This window comes from Nomascus leucogenys, chromosome 9 (genome assembly GCF_006542625.1).
Source record: "Nomascus leucogenys isolate Asia chromosome 9, Asia_NLE_v1, whole genome shotgun sequence".
NCBI classification, from domain to species: Eukaryota; Metazoa; Chordata; class Mammalia; order Primates; family Hylobatidae; genus Nomascus; species Nomascus leucogenys.
In genome coordinates this window covers 68,936,842-68,957,879 of record NC_044389.1, presented here as the reverse complement: position 1 = coordinate 68,957,879, position 21,038 = coordinate 68,936,842, and the positions used below count along the sequence as shown (strand labels likewise).

General features: G+C 38.0%; 1 protein-coding gene across 8 annotated transcripts in view; it reads left to right on the top strand.

Moving 5' to 3' along the window:
* MAPK10 (mitogen-activated protein kinase 10) overlaps positions 1–21,038 on the top strand; it is a 328,152-nt gene that overhangs the window by 227,310 nt on the left and 79,804 nt on the right. For all 8 annotated transcript variants that reach the window (XM_030819097.1, XM_003265855.3, XM_030819096.1 and 5 more), the window contains 4 exons: positions 12,528–12,657; positions 16,635–16,693; positions 17,831–17,969; positions 18,651–18,816. In XM_030819097.1, the coding sequence (XP_030674957.1) occupies positions 12,528–12,657; positions 16,635–16,693; positions 17,831–17,969; positions 18,651–18,816 (494 nt within the window). The remainder of the gene's footprint in view (positions 1–12,527; positions 12,658–16,634; positions 16,694–17,830; positions 17,970–18,650; positions 18,817–21,038) is intronic.

The following is a 21,038-nucleotide window of genomic DNA, read 5'->3' as shown; positions in this document are numbered from 1 at the left end:
CTGTCCTGAATTGGGCTGAAGTGGTCAGGCTTTTATAACCCCGTGCTCATCAGTGATTGAATGAAGGCTACCTATGAAGAGGGTGTAGGCTAGGTTAGGCAGCTTTTGTCAGCTTAGGTCATCCTCAAAGGGGGCTAAGAGCTGAGAGGCTGTCTGCTGGCAGCACACCTAGCATCTGACATAATAAGCCCTTTATTCCTGATAGGGAATCTTCATGCGTCACAGCACCTACACCGTTGCTCTTGGATACATTAATAGAGTTCTCCTATTATTGGCTTTTTTCTTTTTTTGAGATGGAGTCCTGCTCTGTCACCCAGGCTGGAATGCTGTGGCTCACTGCAACCTCTGCCTGCTGGATTCCAGCAATTCTGCCTCAGCCTCTGAGTAGCTGGGATTGCAGGTGCATGCTACCACGCCAGGCTAATTTTTGTATTTTTAGTAGAGATGGGGTTTCACCATGTTGGCCAGGCTGATCTCAAACTCCTGACCTCATGATCCACCTCGGCCTCCCAAAGTGCTGGGATTACAGGCGTGAGCCACATCGCCTGGCCCTATTGGCTTTTTATTCCCAACATGCTGAGAACAAATTTGCAGAAAATTGAAGGCAAAAGTGCATAGGGCCCTCAAAAATCACAGTGCATCTCTGAAACCTAGATAAGCCTACTTTTATAATTTGTTATATGATATAATGAATATCTTTATTACTTAAGTTATTATTATTCAGAATTCTGTTACTTGTAATTGAAAGTATTCTCAACAAATATAACCAAACTTGTACAGCCAAACCATTCAATGACAAAATAATTAACCAAAAAATCAACTGTTGACTTTTGATAGAAAAACTAAAGAAAGCCTCTCTGAGGAGATAATATTTGGGCTGAAATCTGAATCACAAATGGGGTTAGCCAAGTGAGGACGAAAGAAGAGCATTCCTGTTAGGAGGAACAATTGCAGAATCCTGAGGCAGAAATGAATTTGGCAGGTTCAAAAACATGATTCTTATTTAAGAATTTGGTTTGCCAGGCTATGATTTAAGATGTTTCAGATGCTCCAGTAATGCTTAGGGATTTCCCCCTCAAATATTTAATATGATTACAAACATTTTAAATATAAAGGGAAAGAGGAACAAGAAAAATTATCAAATAAATGATTATGACTTAAGAAGAAGAACATTTGTGTAAGAGGTTGTCTGCAATTGTCAGAAGAAAAAAATACCTGATAAATATATTGAGAACAAGATTTGCCTTCAGAGATGTGTGTGTGTGTGTGTTTGTGTGTGTGTATGTGTATTTATATAAATACATGCAAGGAGGTAAACATAGCTTTATAGCATCATCAAGCTGAATTAAATGACAGGAGCATAACAGCAGAAAGCTCCATCACTCTTTTAGGAATAAACCTGGTAGAAGTGGAGGTGTGTTAGTACTGTATGCCAAGAAGTTGCTGGCAAATCTTCAGCAATGTGGCTGGAGAATTGTTGGAAAAATCTTCATAAAGACCTATCTCCATTTTTACCTGCATAAAGATAGCAGAAAGAAAAAAATACTGAAAGAAAAAAAGTAAGATTCCACAGACCAAGATTCTTGGAAAAAATAGATGACTCAAGAGTAATAGAAAACTTTCAGACATGAATTTGTGACTGTACTGCATCAATGATGCCAATTTGCAGATGTATTTGCTAAACTTCTGCCAGTAATCACTGAGGAATTACAGAAAATGGGAAAGATTATAGTGTCAGCCAAGGTTCACGGCAGAAGACAGAAGCATTTTAAGCAGACAGAGATTGAATGCTGTAAATGGGTGCCTGCAAAGTTACAGGAAGGCCTGGAGAAGTGGGCTGTACTCTGGGCTACCTTGAATGACTCCCAGACACCCAAGAGCTGAATCACCACGGAGCTCCCAACTCTGAGAGTATCCTAGAACCATCAGATTTCCAGAACATACAATCAAAGCTGAGATTAGGAAATCATAGAGCTGGAACTATGCACTTACTGTTGCCATGGCTACTCTATTATGCTGTGAACGGGGGAATGGAACCTGGAGTTCACTGGGGACTCTGCTTCCACTCCTCCTCTTAACCAGGAATCTAGAGAATGACATGAATTATTGTTTCAGAAGAAAACCTCACATCTCCACAAGACCTTGCTTCCCAAATAAGACATGTCAGAAGATGCTAATAATCCTCACTTCTGCCTTACAAATTGCTCATAGGTGCATCTGCAGGATCTTACTTGGATCCAGAGTGCTAGCTGCAAAAACTTCTGGGAATTGTACACTTAACTCTGAAGTTTATCTTTAATATAGGAAGGTATGACATAAAAGAGTCAGATGGAAGTTCAGTAAACCAAACCACAGTATCCACACAATTCAAGACAGGCAAAAGTTCTTATTTCTTTAGAGGAAGGGATAGCTTATAAGAGACACCTCCTGAACTCGACACTGGTCCTTGTATTGGTTAGAAAAGATACCCTGTGAACCATTAAGACAGGGTGAAGTGATCACTGGGAATAGGGGGTTTGTTAAAAACAAATCGTACAGATAGTTTATTAAAGTGGTAAGCCAGAGAACTGTATGGCTACAGTGTATGTATGTATGTATGTATGTATGTATGTATGTATGTATGTATTATTTTTATTGATATGGGGTGGTCTCACTATGTTGCCCATGCTGGTCTTGTACTCTTGGGCTCAAGCAATCCTCCTGCCTCAGCTTTCTGGGTAGCTGGGACAATAGGCACATGCCACTGTACCCAGCTTATAATGTATTTAAAGTTTAACAAAACTTTTTGTCTTTTTGGAAGATGTATTTTATGATGTCATGGGACATACTTGAAAAATGTGGTCGTGATGGTGGTACAGTTGAATGTATTTGTAATTAGCAGAAAGACTAAACACTATTGATTAGCAGATATGTGTCCAATTGTTGCCTATGCTCTAGGAATTCAGGCTTTATCCTGTCCTACATGAGATAATGAATCTGAGAAGAACATTGATTTTAAAAATAGTAATAGCCATCATTTACTCAGTGCTCACTCAGGTGAGGCACTATCTACACATTATTAACTCTTTTACTCCTTACAACAAGCTTGTCAAGTTGTTATTCTCTTCATTTTAAGTATGAGGAAACTGATGTCAGAAAGTGTAAATAACTTGCCCACATTTAGTAAGCAGCAGGGCTGACATTCATATCTAAAATTGCTTTGAGGAGGAAGTACCAGACAGAGAGAGAATACCACAACGTTTCCAGGAGAACTGTCTAGTTTTTTGCCTGCCAAGAAACCCCAGAGGGTGGGATTTTCTCAGTTATTCCACATGAGATAGGGGGATGGCCCACTGTCTTGCATGATCTGGTCAATATCTCAGGGACTCAAACTCATATTGGCAATCCTCACTACCATCTCACATATAAAACCAGATGCCAATTTTTTTAAATTATGAAAGATGTAACAGTCAGGCTGACCAAATATAGACAATATTCTTATACACATATTCTGAATAAGTCTTGATTAGTATAGCATTGACTGTAGAGGATAGAATCAGCCCAAGGAGACTCTGATCAGAACGCTGACTGGCTGCAGTTTCTGACAGTCACAATATGAATGTGTCCATCTGCTTGGCTGACAGGATCTCTGGACCTACCTGGAAAGGTACTTTCTTATTTGGCCAAACAATGCCAGAGTTTGCCTGTCCGACTCCCTTATATGCCTTCATGACTGATTGCCATTCTTTCTTTTGATATTTTAATAATTTCAGCTAAGTTAATTTTGGCTTAAAATTTAGTCCTTGTCTTTGAGGTGATGGATCAATTTTCTGCCAATACAATGACTTAACTTTAGAAAGTAAGTTTAATTCCTGTGTTTCCAAATCTACTGTTGCCCTTATATGTTACCTATAAGATACATGCCCACTTGACTCTTTATCTGTGCTGCCATTGGTAGGTGAAAAAGAACAAACACCAGTGCTGACATATTAGTGTAAGAGCAGCACAAGATTTTTAAGAGACAGTATTTTAAATTAACACAGGCTCACTGTGAGTCAATAGGGTGGGATGGAGGGAGAGGAGCCAAGATGGCTGATTAGAAACAGCTCCAGGCCGGGCCTGGTGGCTCATGCCTGTAATCCCAGCACTTTGGGAGGCTGAGATGGGCGGATTACTTGAGGTCGGGAGTTTGAGACCAGCCTGACCAACATGCAGAAACCCCGTCTCTACTAAAAATACAAAATTAGCTGGGCATGGTGGTGCATGACTGTAATCCCAGCTACTCAGGAGGCTGAGACAGGAGAATCGCTTGAACCCAGGAGACGGAGGTTGTGGTGAGCCAAGATCGCGCCATTGGACTCCATTTTGGGCAACAAGAGCAAAACTCTGTCCAAAAAAAAAGTAGAAGCAGTTCCAGTCAGCGGCTCCCACTGAGAAGAATGAAAACAGTGAGTGAATCCTGCTCCATCAACTGACGTATCCAGGTTCTCTCACTGGGACTGAATAGGCAGTTGGTATGACCCATGCAGAGTGAGGAAAAGCAGGGTGGAGCAATGATCCCAGAGCTGCATGAGATAAGGGGAACTCCCACACCCAGCCAAGAGAGGTGGTCAGTGACTGCACTGCCCCGCCCAGGAAACCATGCTTTTTCCATGGATCTGTGCATCCTGTGGATCAGAAGATCCCCTCGTGAGCCCACATCACCAAGGCCTTTTGTTCCAGGGACAGAGCTGTGCCACCTGCTTGGGTTGCAACCAGTGGCAGCAGGCTGGACAATGCCTAAGGCAACCGAGTGCCTGGGGAAGGGGTGGCCACTCACCATCACTGCAACTCCAGTTGGCCATTTTACCCTGCTGGTGTCAGGGAGACTGGGTGGTTTGAACTGAGAGAAATTTCCCATAGCACATCACAGTGGCTGTGGCAGATCGTGACCAGACTGCTTCTTTAGGTGGAACCTGGATCCATCCCTCCTCACTGAGCAGGGCCTCCCTGCAGGAATTGTAGCAACTCCAGCCAGGGTTTTCAGACAGAACTCTGATATCCCTGGGAAGGAGCCCCTGAGGGGAGGAGCGGCCAGTCTCACAGTTTGGGGCACCTAGTCTTTCCTGCCTGCTGGCAGTCCAGATGAGGGGGATTCTCCCCAGCACAGCTCAACCTGCTCAGTCAAGGGGCAGCCAGACTGCTTCTTTAAACAGGTCCCTGATCCTGTGCCTCCTGACTGGGTGAGACCTCCCAACAGGGGTTGCCAGACACCTCATACAGGAATGTTCTGGCCAGCATCAGCTCAATGCCCCTCTGGGATGGAGCTTCCAGAGGAAGGAGCAGGCAGCCATCTTTGCTGTTCAGCAGCCTCTGCTGGTGATACCTCCAAGTGCAGGAGGGACCCACGTGAACTGGGTCTGGAGTGGTCCCCCAGTAAACCACAGCAGCCCAATGGAAGTTGGGCCATACTGTTAAAAGAAAAACAAACAGAAAACAACAACAACAACAACAAAAGACCCCACAAAAACCCCATCCAAAGGTCAGCAGCCTCAAAGATCAAAGGTAGAAAAACCCATGAAGATTTGAAAGAATCAATGTAAATATGCTGAAAACTCAAAAAGCCAGAGTGCCTCTTCTCCTCCAAATGATTGCAGCACCTCTCCAGTGGGGGCACAGAACTGCAGTGAGACTGCAATGGATGAATTGACAGAAGTAGTCTTCAAAAGGTGGGTAAGAACGAACTTTACTGAGCTAAAGGAATATGTTCTAACCCAATGCAAAGAAGCTAAGAACCATGATAAAACATTACAGGAGCTGTTAACCAGAATAACCAGTTTAGAAAGGAACATAAATGACCTGATGGAGCTGAAAAACACAAAACAAGAACTTCACAATTTAACCATAAGTATCGATAGCCAAATAGACCAAGTAGAGGAAAGGATCTCAGAGCCTGAAGACTATCTTGCTGAAATAAGACAGGCAGGCAAGGTTGGAGAAAAAAGAATGAAAAGGAATGAACAAAACCTCTGAGACCTATGGGACTGTGTAAAAAGACCGAACATATGACTGATTGGAGCATCTGAAAGAGATGGGGAGAATGGAAGCAAGTTGGAAAACATACTTCAAAATATCATCCAGGAGAACATCTCCAACCTAGTACGACAGATCAACATTCAAATTCAGGAAATCTAAAGAACCCCGGTGAGATACTCTATGAGAAGATCAACTCCAAGATACATAATCAAATTCTCCAAGGTCAAAATGAAGGAAAAAATGTTAAGAGCAGCCAAAAAAGAAAAGCCAGGTCACCTACAAAGGGACACCCATCAGACTAACGACAGACCTCTCAGCAGAAACCCTACAAGTCTAAAGAGATTAGAGGCCAATATGCAACATTCTTAAAGAAAAGAGTTTCTAACCCAGAATTTCATATCCAGCCACACTAATCTTCATAAAGGAGAAATAAAATCCTTTTCAGTCAAGCAAATGCTGAGGGAATTTGTCACCACCAGGGCTGCCTTACAAGAGCTCCTGAAGGAAGCACTAACTATGAAAAGGAAAAACCATTACCAGCCAATACAAAAACACGCTGGAGTACACAGACCAATGACGCTATGAAGCAACTATATTAACAAGCCTGCAAAATAACCAGCCGGCATCATGATGACAGGATCAAATTCACACATAACAATATTGACTTTAAATGTAAATGGGCTAAATGCCCTAATTAAAAGACACAGAATGGCAAGCTGGATAAAAGGACAAGACCCAACAGTGTGCTATATTCCAGAGAACAATCTCTGTGCACAGACACACATAGGCTCAAAATAAAGGGATAGAGGAAAATTTATCAAGCAAATGGAAAGCAGAAAAAGGCAGGGATTGCAATCCTGGTTACTGAAAAACAGGCTTTAAAACCAACAAAGATAAACAAAAGACAAAGAAGGACATTACATAATGGTAAGGGTTCAATTCAACAAGAAGAGCTAACTCTCCTAAATATATATGCACCCAATACAGGAGCACACAGTTTCATAAAAGAAGTTCTTGGAGACTTTCAAAGAGACTTAGACTCCCACACAATAATATTGGAAACTTTAACACCCCACTGTCAACATTAGGCAGATCATCGAGACAAAAAATTAAAAAAGATATTCAGGGCATGAACTCAGCTCTGGATCAAGAGGACCTGATAGATATCTACAGAAATTTCCACCCCAAAACAACAGAATATACATTCTTCTCATTGCTACTGGCACTTACCCTAAAATTGATAACATAATTACAAGTTAAACACTCCACGGCAAATGCAAAATAAGTGAAATCATAACAAACAGTCTTTCAGACTACAGCACAATCAAAGTAGAACTCAAGATTAAGAAACTCACTCAAAACCACACAACTATGAGAAAGTTGAAGAACATGCTCCTGAATGACTCCTGGGTAAATAATGAAATTAAGACAGAAATCAAGCAGTTCTTTGAAACCAATGAGAACAAAGAGACAACATACCAGAACCTCTGGGATGCAGCTAAAGCGGTGTCAAGAGGGAAATTTATAGCTCTTAGTGCCCACTTTGAAAAGCTAGAAAGATCTCAAATTAACACCCTAACATCACAACTAAAAGAACTAGAAAACTAAGAGAAAACAAACCCCAAAGCTAGCAGAAGACAAGAAATAACCAAGCTCAGAGCAGAACTGAAGGAGATAGAGACATGAAAAATCCTTCAAAAAAATCAGTGAATCAGGAGCTGGTTTTTTTTTTGGAAAAGTTAATAAAATAGACCACTAACTAGACTAATAATGAAGAAAAGAGAGAATAATCAAATAGACACAATAAAAAATGATAAAGGGGTTATCACCCCACAGAAATACAAACTACCATCAGAGAATAGTATAAACACCTCTACACAAATAAACTAGAAAATCTAGAAGAAACAGATAAACTCCTGGACATATACGCCCACACCAAACTGAACCAGGGAGAAGCTGAATCCCTGAATTGACCAATAACGAGTTCTGAAATTGAGGCAGTAATAAATAGCCTACCAACCAAAAAAAAGCCCAGATGGGTTTACAGCTGAATTCTACCAGAGAGGCAAAGAAGAGCTGGTACTATTTCTTCTGAAACTAGTCCAAACAATTGAAAAGGAGGGACTCCTTCCTAACTCATTTTATGAGGCCAGCATTATCCTGATACCAAAACCTGGCAGAGATATAACAAAAAAAAGAAAACTTCAGGCCAATATCCCTGATTAGCATTGATGCAAAAATCCTCAATAAGATACTGGCAAACTGAATCCAGCAGCACATAAAAAAGCTTATCCACCACAATCAAGTTTGCTTCATCCCCAGGATGCAAGGCTGGTTTAACATATGCAAATCAATAAATGAAGTTCATCACATCAAACAGAACTAAAGACAAAAACCACATGATTATTTCAATAGATGCAGAAAAGTCCTTCGATAAAATTTAACATCACTTAATGTTAATACTCAATAAACTAGGTATTGAAGGAGCATACCTCAAAGTAATAAGAACCATTTACAGCAAACCCACAGCCACTATCATACTGAATGGGCAAAAGCTGGAAGCACTGCCCCTGAAAACTGACACAAGACAAGGATGCCCTCTTTCTCCACACCTATTAAACATAGTAATGGAAATTCTGGCCAGGACAATCAGGCAAGAGAAAGAAATATAGAGGGTATTCAAATAGGAAGAGAGGAAATCAAATTGTCTTTGTTTGCAGATGACATGATCCTATATCTAGAAAACACTATAATCTCAGCCCAAAAGCCCCTTAAGCTGATAAGTGACTTTAGCAAGGTTTCAGGATACAAATTTAATCTGAAAAAGTCACAAGCATTTCTCTGCACCAGTAGACAAGCAGAGAGCCAAATCATGAATGAACTCCCATTCACAGTTGCTACAAAGAGAATAAAATACCTAGGAATACAGCTAACAAGGGACATAAAGGACCTCTTTAAAGAGAACTACAAACCACTGCTCAAGGAAATCAGGACACAAACAAATGAAAAAACATTCCATGCTCATGGATAGGAAGAACCAATATTGTGAAAATGGCCATACTGCCCAAAGTAATTTATAGATTCAATGCAATTCCCATTAAACTACCATTGACATTCTTCACAGAATTAGAAAAAACTAATTAAAAAATCATATGGAATCAAAAAAAAGCCCAATAGCCAAGACAATCCTAAGCAAAAAGAAGAAAGCTGGAGGCATCATACTATCCAACTTCAAACTATACTACAAGGCTACAATAACCAAAACAGCATGGTAATGTTACAAAAAAATAAAAAAGACACCTAGACCAATGGAACAGAATAGAGAACTCAGAAATAAGACTGCACATTTACAACCATCTGATCTTTGACAAATCTGACAAAAACAAGCAATGGGGAAAGCATTCCCTATTTAATAAATGGTGCTGGGAAAACTGACCAGCCATATGCAGAAAATTGAAACTGGACCTCTTCCTTACACATTATACAAAAATTAACTCAAGATGGATTAAAGATGTAAATGTAAAACCCAAAACTGTAAAAATCCTAGAAGAAAATCTAGGCAATACTATTCAAGACATAGGCACGGGCAAAAATTTCCTGATGAAAATGGCAAAAGCAATTGCAACAAAAGTAAAAAAGGACAAATGGGATCTAATTAAACTAAAGAGCTTCTGGACAGCAAAAGAAACTGTCATCAGACTGAACAGACAACCTACAGAATGAGAGAAAACTTTTGCAATCTATCCATCTGGCAAAGGTCTGATATCCAGAGTCTACAAGAAATTTAAACAAATTTACAAGAAAAAAACCAACCCCATAAAAAGGGGGCAAAGGACATGAACAGACACTTCTCAAAAGAAGACATTTATGCAGCCAACAAACATGAAAAAAAGCTCAACATTACTGGTTATCAGAGAAATGCAAATCAAAACCACAATGAGATACTATCTTATGTCATTCACAATGGTGATTATTAAAAAGTCAAGAAGCAACAGATGCTGGCAAGGCTGCAGATAGGGATGCTTTTACACTATTGGTGGGAATGTAAATTAGTTCAACCATTGTGGAAGACAGTGTGGCATTCCTCAAACACCTAGAACCAGAAATATCATTTGACCCAGCAATTCCATTATATTACCAAAGGAATATAAGTCATTCTGTTATAAAGATACATGCATGTGTATGTTCACTGCAGCACTATGCACAGTAGCAAAGACATGGAATCAACCCAAATGCCCATCAGTGATAGACTGGATAAAGAAAATGTGGTACATATACACCATGAAATACTATGCAGTCATAAAAAGGAATGACATCTTGTCCTTTGTAAGGACATGGATGGAACTGGAAGCCATTTTCCTCAACAAACTAATGCAGGAACAGAAAACCAAACACTGCATGTTCTCACTTATAAATGGGAGCTGAACAATGAGAAGACATGGACACAAGGAGGGGAACTGCATACACTGGGGCCTGTTGGGGCCAGGAGGCAGAGGAGGGAAAGCATCAGGAAAAATAGCTAATGCATGCTGGGCTTAATACTTAGGTGATGGGTTGACAGATGCAGCAAACCACCATGTCCCACATTTACCTATGTAACAAACCTGCACATTCTGCACATGTACCCAGGAACTAAATAAAATAAAATAAAATTTTTTAAAAAGTGAACAAGAATAGTGTGGAATGTCATTATTAAAGAATTCCGGGACAGACTTAGCTGTATTAACTATGTCAGAACAGGATTGTTGAATGAATGAGCAAAGGAATGAATTAAAGAATTAGTAGCTCTACCCTAATCTTCAGTAACAATCTATACCCAGAGTAGCAATGTTTATTTAGTACAGGGTCCACATTTTCAGAGCATATTGACGCACTGGAGTTTATTCAGAGAAAACTGACCAGATAGTGATGGAACTTGAAACCACATCTGACAAGTGATGGTAGGGGACTGCTAATATTTAATTTAAGAAAGTAAAGACTTGGGGGAAAAGTGCTAAAAGCTAAGAGTTACTGAGTGTTTACTCTAGGCCAGGCATTGTGTGCAGCCTTTTAATAGATTTCGTATTTTACGGTTAATAATGGAAAGGAAACATTTTATTTTGAGTTGCCCTGGAAGGCAGGACTAACAGTAGTCAGTGGAAACTGCAGAAAGATAACTCTTTATTAGAATGATGGCGTTTCTATTCTCAAAGCTGCCCAACAATAGAAAGAGCTGCTTAGATATAATGATTTCCATGTTTTTGGAGGTGGGCAAACAGCGACTGGTGAAACTTTCCACGGACATATTTTAGAGAGGAATGAGTATTAAATGGAGGTATGGACCAGGTGAACTCTAAGACGTTTTTCAACCTTATTCTGTGAATCTATCATTTTCCTACAGTACAGCAATTCCATTTTTGGCTTTTAGTTCTGTGGTGTGAGCCTTCAATGGTCAATGTTACTTCTAATTTAGTAGATCAGTTGTAGTGGATTCCGGTTTTGCATTTCCTCCCCCACAACTAAGAAAAAACCCAGCAGAACTCAAAGTTTCAGGGATGGGTCACATATTTTGTGAGTGCATCATTAGGTATAATGGCAAAAAGAGCCTCTCTCACTTTCTCATTTGATCTCTAAACTCATGTATTCTGCATATGAGAGAAATAGCACCAAATATTTAGATTGCTTTTTCAAAGCATTGTAAATTTTCATTCTCAGTGTGAAAGCTTCCCATGTGAATAGTATTTATTTTTGTCTTTGTATTTAAATGCAGTTATTTATGTTTCTAAAATTCCCTGATCACATTTCTTATTTTGAGCTTTGTTATTGTTAATGAGAGTACACTTTGATCATCAGCCCACCAGTGCTTTTATGGCAATTAACATCACACCTTAAAAATTGGTTCTTAGTTGGGTGCCATAGTATGTGGCTGTAGTCACAGCTACTAAAGAGACTGAGGCAGGAAGATAGCTTGAGCTCAGGAGTTCAAGACCAGCCTGGGGAATGTAGTAAGACTCTGTTTCTAAAAAACAATAACAAACAAACAAAACACCTGGTTCTTGTGAATGGGTATAGAAAATGTTCATTTAAAACGACCAAAGAACAATGAAATTTTATAGTTACAAAAAATTAAATATCATGTATTAACAGATGAGAAATTCAAGCTCAGAGAGATTAAATGACTTGCCATAGTCACATGGCTAGTGGGAAATTTGAATGCCTGTCTTACTTCTTTATTCCACCCACTTATTGAGGCAATTATATGCTATATTCTTGGCAAGATCTTTTTCTTCTCCTTTGCCCTCTTCTCCTCCTCCCCCCCTTCTCCTGTTTCTCCTCCTTCCCTTCCTTCAACTCTTCTTCGTCCTCCTAGCTAGTAGAATATTCTTATACCATTCACTCACATCTTTACTTACAGCCTGATTGGCATGTGACCAGAGTAGACAGTATCTAAGATTCCAAAATAGCATTTTCTTTACCAGTATCCTTAGTCAAGCAGGCAAGAGTTCTAAGGAATCTTTTGTTCTTAATTCTGAGTTGCTGTTGGATCTCTACAGTGCCGCGTATGATGCTGTCCTTGACAGAAATGTGGCCATTAAGAAGCTCAGCAGACCCTTTCAGAACCAAACACATGCCAAGAGAGCGTACCGGGAGCTGGTCCTCATGAAGTGTGTGAACCATAAAAACGTGAGTTTTGTTATTTTTAAACTTCTGGCAGTGGGAGTTTGTGAGATTGGAAAAAGAAAATGTGTCTGTACTTGAGTAAGAAAGGCTTTCTTTACTTTGCAATTCCTGCCTCTTAAGATTGTTTATCCTGCCAATATGCTACATTTGATTTCATTGTCCTCATGGTAGCTTTCTGCTTAAAAATCACCTAAAAACCGTATGATGTGGAAGTGATAAATTTTATAAATATTTCCCTAGTTAGAAAATTTACCGTATTTGGTTATCTTGTTTCAAATTGAGAGCTTCAGAAAAGAAACAAGACAAGCAAAGCCAAAAGCCAGAAAAAAAAAACCTACAAAACACCATGCTACATTTCTTTATAATTTAGATTTAATTTAGATTTATAATTTAGATTTAATGGCTAACAGTTGAGTTTTATCCATGTTATCTCCTTTTTATTTCAGCTGTAGTCTGGAGGTGGCCTCTAATTGTTCAGTGAATTCGCTGTGTGTTGGCATCTTATTTTTTACAGGGGTGGGCAAGTATGTGAGTACATATTTGCAAAGCACTTGAGAATGGGATCAAGAGCTTTTTCTCATCGGAACTCAGCTGGGTAGACCATTAAAGGACTTTCTTCACTTCAGAATCTAAGCTCCTTCAATCACAGGCCAAGACCTCTAGAATTCTTTCTGTGCTCCACTTCTTCTTAGTAAAGATAAATGGGAGATAATTCATTATTTTAATGATAAATTTTATTAATAAATAAATTATAATAAATACATCGAATACATTTTAGATATAAATACATAATAATAAATTATAAATAAAATTTTATTTTCTTAAAAATCAAAAAATAACTTCATTACAGGTAAAATTATTCTAAAGTATAATGGCTATAATAACTCTCTACAAAGTTCTTATGTATGAAAATTACACAGTGCGGTTTTATAAACCAGGGATCTTGTCCTAATGCTCGCCATCTACCAGTGGCACTGAGAAGACACAAATGTATTAGTATTAGTATTAAGTTGAAAGATATTTGAAATGCAAATATGCAGATTTGGGCCCCATGACAGTATTTCTCTTTTCCTCTGTTACTGTACCCTGATGATTTTTTAATTCAGTCATTTGACATGTATGTGTTGAATGAATAAAATGTGCCAGGCACAGATCTAGATGGTGAAGAAAACAGACAAATCCCTGCCCATGTGGAGCTCATGCTCTATTGGCAAGAGCAAGGCGAGCCACAATAAGACAGGTCAATGCGTAAAATTTCAGGTGATAATAAGTGCTATTAAGTAAGGCAAAGCAAAGGAGGAAGATTTAAAAATGCTGGTCAGTGTATGGTGGGATAGGTTTACCCTTTTAAATAGGCCAAGCAGCAAAGGCCTCACCAAGAAATTGAAATTTTATGAACTGCACACCCATATCTAATATGGCCATGCAACAAACATGAGACTTCTAGAAAGCAATATAGAAATGATAGAAAGGATGGTTCCTCTGAAGAGTTATATACTAATTTGTTTTTTCAGTATGTTACATAAAGGTGAGCGCAAGATTAGCCACATGATCAATGCAATATATTCTGTTATACCAAGGAGGATAGAGCATAACATGGGCAATGAAAAATGGATGGATACAAGCAATGAATCAATTGTATGGAAAGTTTTCCATACATGTATTTATATTTCCCTCATCCTCATTCCAGACCCTGTTATGCAATACAATGTGGAGAAATGCTCACTTACTTGGTCAGTTTGAGAGAATAATATTTCCCATTCTTGACTGAAATGTTGGAGACTCATATTTATGAAGCCTGAAAAAGAGTTCCAGATTGCAGTGATAATTTATAAATAGCATCCCACCTGCTACCTTCCTTTTATGTGTGTATGTATGTATGCAGAAGTCTACAGAAACACATTTCTGGAACTTTTTATGAAGAGGAAATTCACTTACAACCAAATGTAAATTTCACATTAATAAGAACGTAGAGCTGTGTTAATACTGTGGAAAGCAAAGGAAGAGTAAAGTAATCCCATTAAATCTTTAATAATAGCGAAGAAAATCTGTTTAGAAAATACTTCTTTATGGTGTTAGTTTGGTCCCCTGTTTTCTGTATTTGTTATCAACTGAAAATTAGATTAAAATTGTTATTTAAAAAAAGAAAATAAATATTCAATTCTAGGAACTAGTGGGGCCTGACAAACATGGATTCACATCTGTGTGTCTTAAGATGCTGGAATAAAAGAAATGAGATTCCTGTCTGGAAACTATTGGATTAAAATGGAAATTTTATAGCTGTGATAATCTCCTTCTACAGATGCATTTTTTTAATTGACTATTGGTAGGAATTAGAATTTATAAGAGAGCAAAGGAAGGATAGAGGAGAAATTGTGATTTCGAAGAGTAAAAAGTGAAAAAACAAGGTCATAGGAAAAGGGAAAATAAAAACATACAGTAGGGAATAGATTTTGATAAATTACCTTTTAAAACAATAAATCTTGATTTATTTAAAATTGTAATGCTATTTTCTAAATTTTTTAGATTATCTAGATTATTTGTTCACTAGGTGATCTGGGTTAGCATTTTTCCATTTTTAAGTAGTGTTCATGTGAATGTTTGTGTGGATGTAATGTGTGGTCTATACACAGTCTCTAATATTTTTGTTTGAACAAATAGCAAAATGAAATACATTACTTTATGAGATTGATAAAGTCCTAGAGAAACAGACCCACTGTAATGTTCCAATGAAAGGTGTACGTCACAGGCATTTTTCACAACACTCACTAGCACTGAGTACACAGAATAACATGACACTTTAATCACAAGTTATAAAGATAATTTTAAAACAATTTTATTTCTATATGAATATTCCACACTGCAAGGTTGCTTTAGAAGAGATGATCTTGTATTTTTAAAACTATATTACAACCATTGCCATATATATGTATACTAGAAAACATTGGATGGTACTGTGATTATTTTTTGTCAATAATTTCTTAATCAATTAAAACTATGTGAGACATAAAACATACTATAGAATTGAGTCAATTTCTCAGGTGTTTAAACTAATTTTGTTTTATGTTTATCACTCCATATGTCTTTATATCATTTATAAAGTTTACTGAAATTCATTGATTGATACTTTGAAGCTTAAATCTTGACCTTGTACTTATCTAATTTTTATAAAATAGTTGCAACCATCTCGTGAGTATAAGATTTTTATCTATATATTTTTATATTCATTTCCTACTGGCACGTTAGTACCAAATATTTAGCTGGAAGAACATTTTGAGCTATTGATGTATATACTCTACTCGGAAATGTGACAAGGGGTTTTTACAAAACTTGCTTATGCTAGAAGGTAGATTTTTTTACTAGCTAATATATAAAATAAAGCAGGAAACAAAAAGCTTCTGAATTTAGATAACTTTTAAATAATTTTCTATTAAATTCATCATTGATATCATCTAGAATGCACCTTTCCCCACACATATTATTGGAGCATTAGTTTAATATTTGAGTGTGAGGTAGAAGTAAAAAATATATATAAAGTAACAACACAAAAAAATCATGAAGTAGAACACGACTTTGATTCATCTGGAGAAGTATCCCCTTGCTAAGTCTCGCTGAGTGTTTTACTGCCACCTCTCTTCTCACACGGCATTTCTTCCTTTTTTGCTTAATCCCCCAAAGGCCCATATTCTCCCGCGAGGAATCACACTTGAAAGCAGTGTAACAATTATGCATCTCTCTGACTCTTTCTTCTGCCCAAGAATTGAGCTTTTTAGCTGCATTATTAACCTGAAGACAGATCATCTGTTCTTTCCGAGTATACTTTTCTGTGTCCTCTGAGACAGCTCAAGACATTTTTCCAACTTCTCCATTTCTACCATAGCACTAGTGAGTGACTTTGAGTTGAAATAAAATTTAAAAATAATACATTCTCTCTCTTTTTTCTTTCTCTCTTTTCTTCTGTTCCTTCCACTCTCTTTCAGATTATTAGTTTATTAAATGTCTTCACACCCCAGAAAACGCTGGAGGAGTTCCAAGATGTGTAAGTAATAAAACTCATGAAGGAAGGGAGAGCACAGCACTCAGATAGCCGAAGGGAATATCACACACACACACACACACACACACACACAGAGTTGAAATCCCTTGTACTGCTCAAAGAGAGGTAAGAGGTGGGGTCTAATGAAAGGGGTCCAGTGATAGGTAAAGAAGATTCTGTTTGTGGGGTTACTTCCTGGAAAGACATTCTGCCTCCTTTTGGCCTTGTGGCTTTATATACTTTGTTGTTCCATGCTCTTGGTCACTCAGGGAAGGCTTATTTATTTATGATTATTAATAGATTCCACGAACTTTCCACAATGAGTTAATTTACCTGAAGAAATAGTAATAAGGCCAGGCATGGTGGCTCACACCTGTAATCCCAGCACTTTGGGAGGCCGAGGCAGGTGGATCACAAGGTCAGGAGATCAAGACCATCCTGGCCAACATGGTGAAATCCCACCTCTACTAAAAATACAAAAATTAGCCAGGTGTGGTGGCATGCACCTGTACTCCCAGCTATTCAGGAGGCTGAGGCAGGAGAATTGCTTGAACCCGGGAGACAGAAGTTGCAGTGAGCCGAGATCGCACCACTGCATTCCAGGCTAGGTGACGGAGTGAGACTCCATCTCAAAACAAACAAACAAAAAGAAATAGTAACAAAAGGGACGTGAAAATTATCTTTATTCTTTCAATCTTTGTGGTGTCATTGATTTTGTGCAAAGTCTACCCAGTAGTGACAACAGATGGAGGAGAGGAAGTGATTCTCTGGCACCTTGTCTTTAATACAGATACATTGAATTTAATGGAAGAAGCTGTCCTTAATTTTTTTCTTATTTGAAATTATAATACTCACAAAAGAGTTGAGGGAATACAGGGGAAAGTGAAAGCAAAATTAAGGTAAAAAAATCTATGGACATGAACCAGACACTAATAAATGCTTTTTCTACTAGCAACCTTGTGGTAGGGTTCATATAGCTAACACACATGCAATACCTGGAAATTCTCAAAATCTTGAATAAGTCAAAGGCAGAGCTAAGAAGTTCAGAAGACTTACAGAGTTAGGAGGGAATTCTGACTAAATCAAAGGACTTCATAGATCTTGTGATCTGGAACTAACATTGTGGATTTACCCTTCTAGTTACTTAGTAATGGAACTGATGGATGCCAACTTATGTCAAGTGATTCAGATGGAATTAGACCATGAGCGAATGTCTTACCTGCTGTACCAAATGTTGTGTGGCATTAAGCACCTCCATTCTGCTGGAATTATTCACAGGGTAAGAACACCTTCTCTAGGATTACAATTCAAATGCTTTAAGAAGAAGAGTAACTGTAGATTATTTTCTTTATACAGGGGGCATTGGTCAAATATAATATACTTCCTCATTTCTTTGGTACTAGAATTAGCACCTAGTTCACTAATTGTAGAAGGAAATTCTAGTTATATTGTAGTTGAGTTTGTTCAATGTTATGTTTTGGCTCATTGAGATGCAGCTTCTGAGAAGCCTCATGCTTTCAGCTCCTTGATTGGCAGAAGTCATATGTGCAGCTGAAATAAGACAATTCATTTCCATAGTTTGTTTCTGGCAGCATAAAGACAGCTTCCCTGATCTGTTCTTCGGTCAGGCCTAGAAATGATATATATGTTGAAAGATTTATGTTGTCCTAAGGAGAAACCTAACAGAAGACAATAAATGATATTTTTTTTTTCTAAAACCTCTTCCCAAGATTAGTGTAAATTGTGAAAATGATAATACGGTTCTTTTCTGGGATTAAAACACTTTCCAAAAACTAATAGTTAACTTATTTGTAGCAGTAATCATTTGCTTTATTTAGGGCTCTGTAGGCAAGGGGGACCTCAACAGTGCTACTGCAAAATGGCTATGTTGATTGAGTCAATGGAAATAAAGTTTCACTTGATACTGGCTTTTAATTTTTTCCCTTATCCTTATTGTTAGGATTTAAAACCAAGTAACATTGTAGTCAAGTCTGATTGCACATTGAAAATCCTGGACTTTGGACTGGCCAGGACAGCAGGCACAAGCTTCATGATGACTCCATATGTGGTGACACGTTATTACAGAGCCCCTGAGGTCATCCTGGGGATGGGCTACAAGGAGAACGGTAGGGATGCTTCGGGAGAGCAGCGTCAAAACCATGAATAAAACGGGTGCACATTGTAGATAGCCAAGGGGAATGTTCTCTTTCATGTACATGCGTTCATAAAGTAGGGCTGCCAGATAGCATATTCAGGGTTTTTTTTTAATACTACTGGTAAGAAACACTCATTAAAAATGTGAAGGATGTTATTGAGAAGTCAGTTTTGCTAGAAGAGCACTAAATGTTAATAGTAAAAAAGAATTGTAAATGGAGTCTGATTAAACAGTCAAGTGGATGCTGATTAGCACACGTGCCTAGATATTGAGAAAAATTGCTATTTGGGTTGCAGCTCAGCTGAGCGTGAGTGTGAAAACAGGAAGGAATCTACCACATTTAGCCATGTGGCTTTTATGTCGTATCTCAGACTGATGGCTGTAGTTCTAGAAAAAGACAAGCAAAAAAGTGACACAATCCTTGGAGTGAAAATCTTCACAGACAACTTTGAAATAATCCAAATTATTTAAGCTGAATAAGAATTTCTGTAATAATTTAAGCTGCTCTTTAAGAAATATTTGGAGTAGCAATTGCCTAATAAATCCTTATATATTCCAAAAATCGTAAAAAAGGAAAATGTCAAATTTGACACTACTGCTTTCATAAAGAAAACTTAATATTCACGAACCCTTTAAAATGAAGGCTATGGAAGAATTCTTAAAAATGTATTACAATTGAGTGTAGTTGATTAAGGATTTATTAAATATCTGTTAGAAAGCATTGCAATGTATTATTTTGATGAGACTATATCTTACAAGTAATGCACCATATTGAAAACATATTCAATATAATTAGGAATTAAAATAGTTTTAAATTAGGATTGTATATGTATTCAATGTATCTTTAATATTTATTTTTATATTCTATTCTATTCTATTTAGTTTTTAGCAGTCTATATTAATAAGTTTTATAAAAATAATCAGTGTATTTTTATGTACAGGTGCTACAGGGTACTTCCGTGAAAATTCCCTGGCCACTGAAGTTTACAGAAACTTCTTTGTATACTCTTAGATTAGAAGACAGATAATGTATGTATGCATTTATACATTTATACAGAGGAAGTTAAAAAGTCACCTCTTACAAAGGTCAGGTTCACGCTGGTGGGCAATATCGGAGTTCTGGTACCTTTTGACTCAAAAGAGATGAATCTAGCCCTCCTTGCAAGGCAATACCACATCTAATTTATTCAGAAAAGAAGACATTTTTATACTTTCTTCACAAGTTATTTTTAAAAAGTCAAAGGAGAAACAAAGTCAAGAATCAAGAATGTACAGGAGACTGGGGGGTGCGGCGGTCTGAATTTGCCTATTTGGGCTTTCAGATCTTGGCACTGCAAATAGCTGGTATTAAAATCCCTTTCCCTTCCCTAACTAGAAGGAATTGCAAGTTGCTGCTTTAGGTTTTTGACTTCTCTAAGTCCGTGGAGGAGGCCTGCCTAGCACCCTGGTGCTGCCCTCCCACCAATGGGAGGAAGGTTACCATGCAGAAAAACCTGCTTGCTCCCACATCAGGCATGCCCTGCTGTCCCCTGCACCTAGCCCCCCCTTCCTTCCCCAGGGAACAATTCGGCCAAATGATTCTGCCCAAAGGTTCCCTTTGTCCCTAATAAAAAGCAAGTTGGAAAGGGGGTAAAGATTGGTAAGAGAAGGCAAAGCATGTTTTCCTAACAAGTTTGACAATTTGGAAATAAATATATGTACATAACAATTTTTAACACCTTTAATACTTTTTTCACTTTCCTTCCAGATGACTCCTTTATACATGTGCTAATTCATCATATGTCTTTTTTCTTGAAATATTTCAAATGGAAACTAAAACTGATGTTTATTTACAAGAATAAACTTCTGAAGGAAAAGCTAAGTCCCAAATACCAGGAATTCCAATTCTTTTGCCTCTAAACCATGGTTCCAGTCATTTCCTGGTTTATTGGATTTGGTTGAATTTATCTTGTTTTGCCCCCGCCCCCTGGCACCCTGAAAAAAAGGTGGTCTCTTGTTGCCCTATTCTCTGTAACTGAATAGAATAGAAAATGAAAATAGCCACCTCTACAAGTTAATATTGTTTTCTCTGCATCCAGAAAATGACACAGAAAACCCTTTGGTGGCTTTTAGCTGTCACCTGCCATGGAGATACTTTTGGTTTAGCTATTGCTTTTCTCAGTCACCAATGTCACCACTTTGTGGCACTACTGA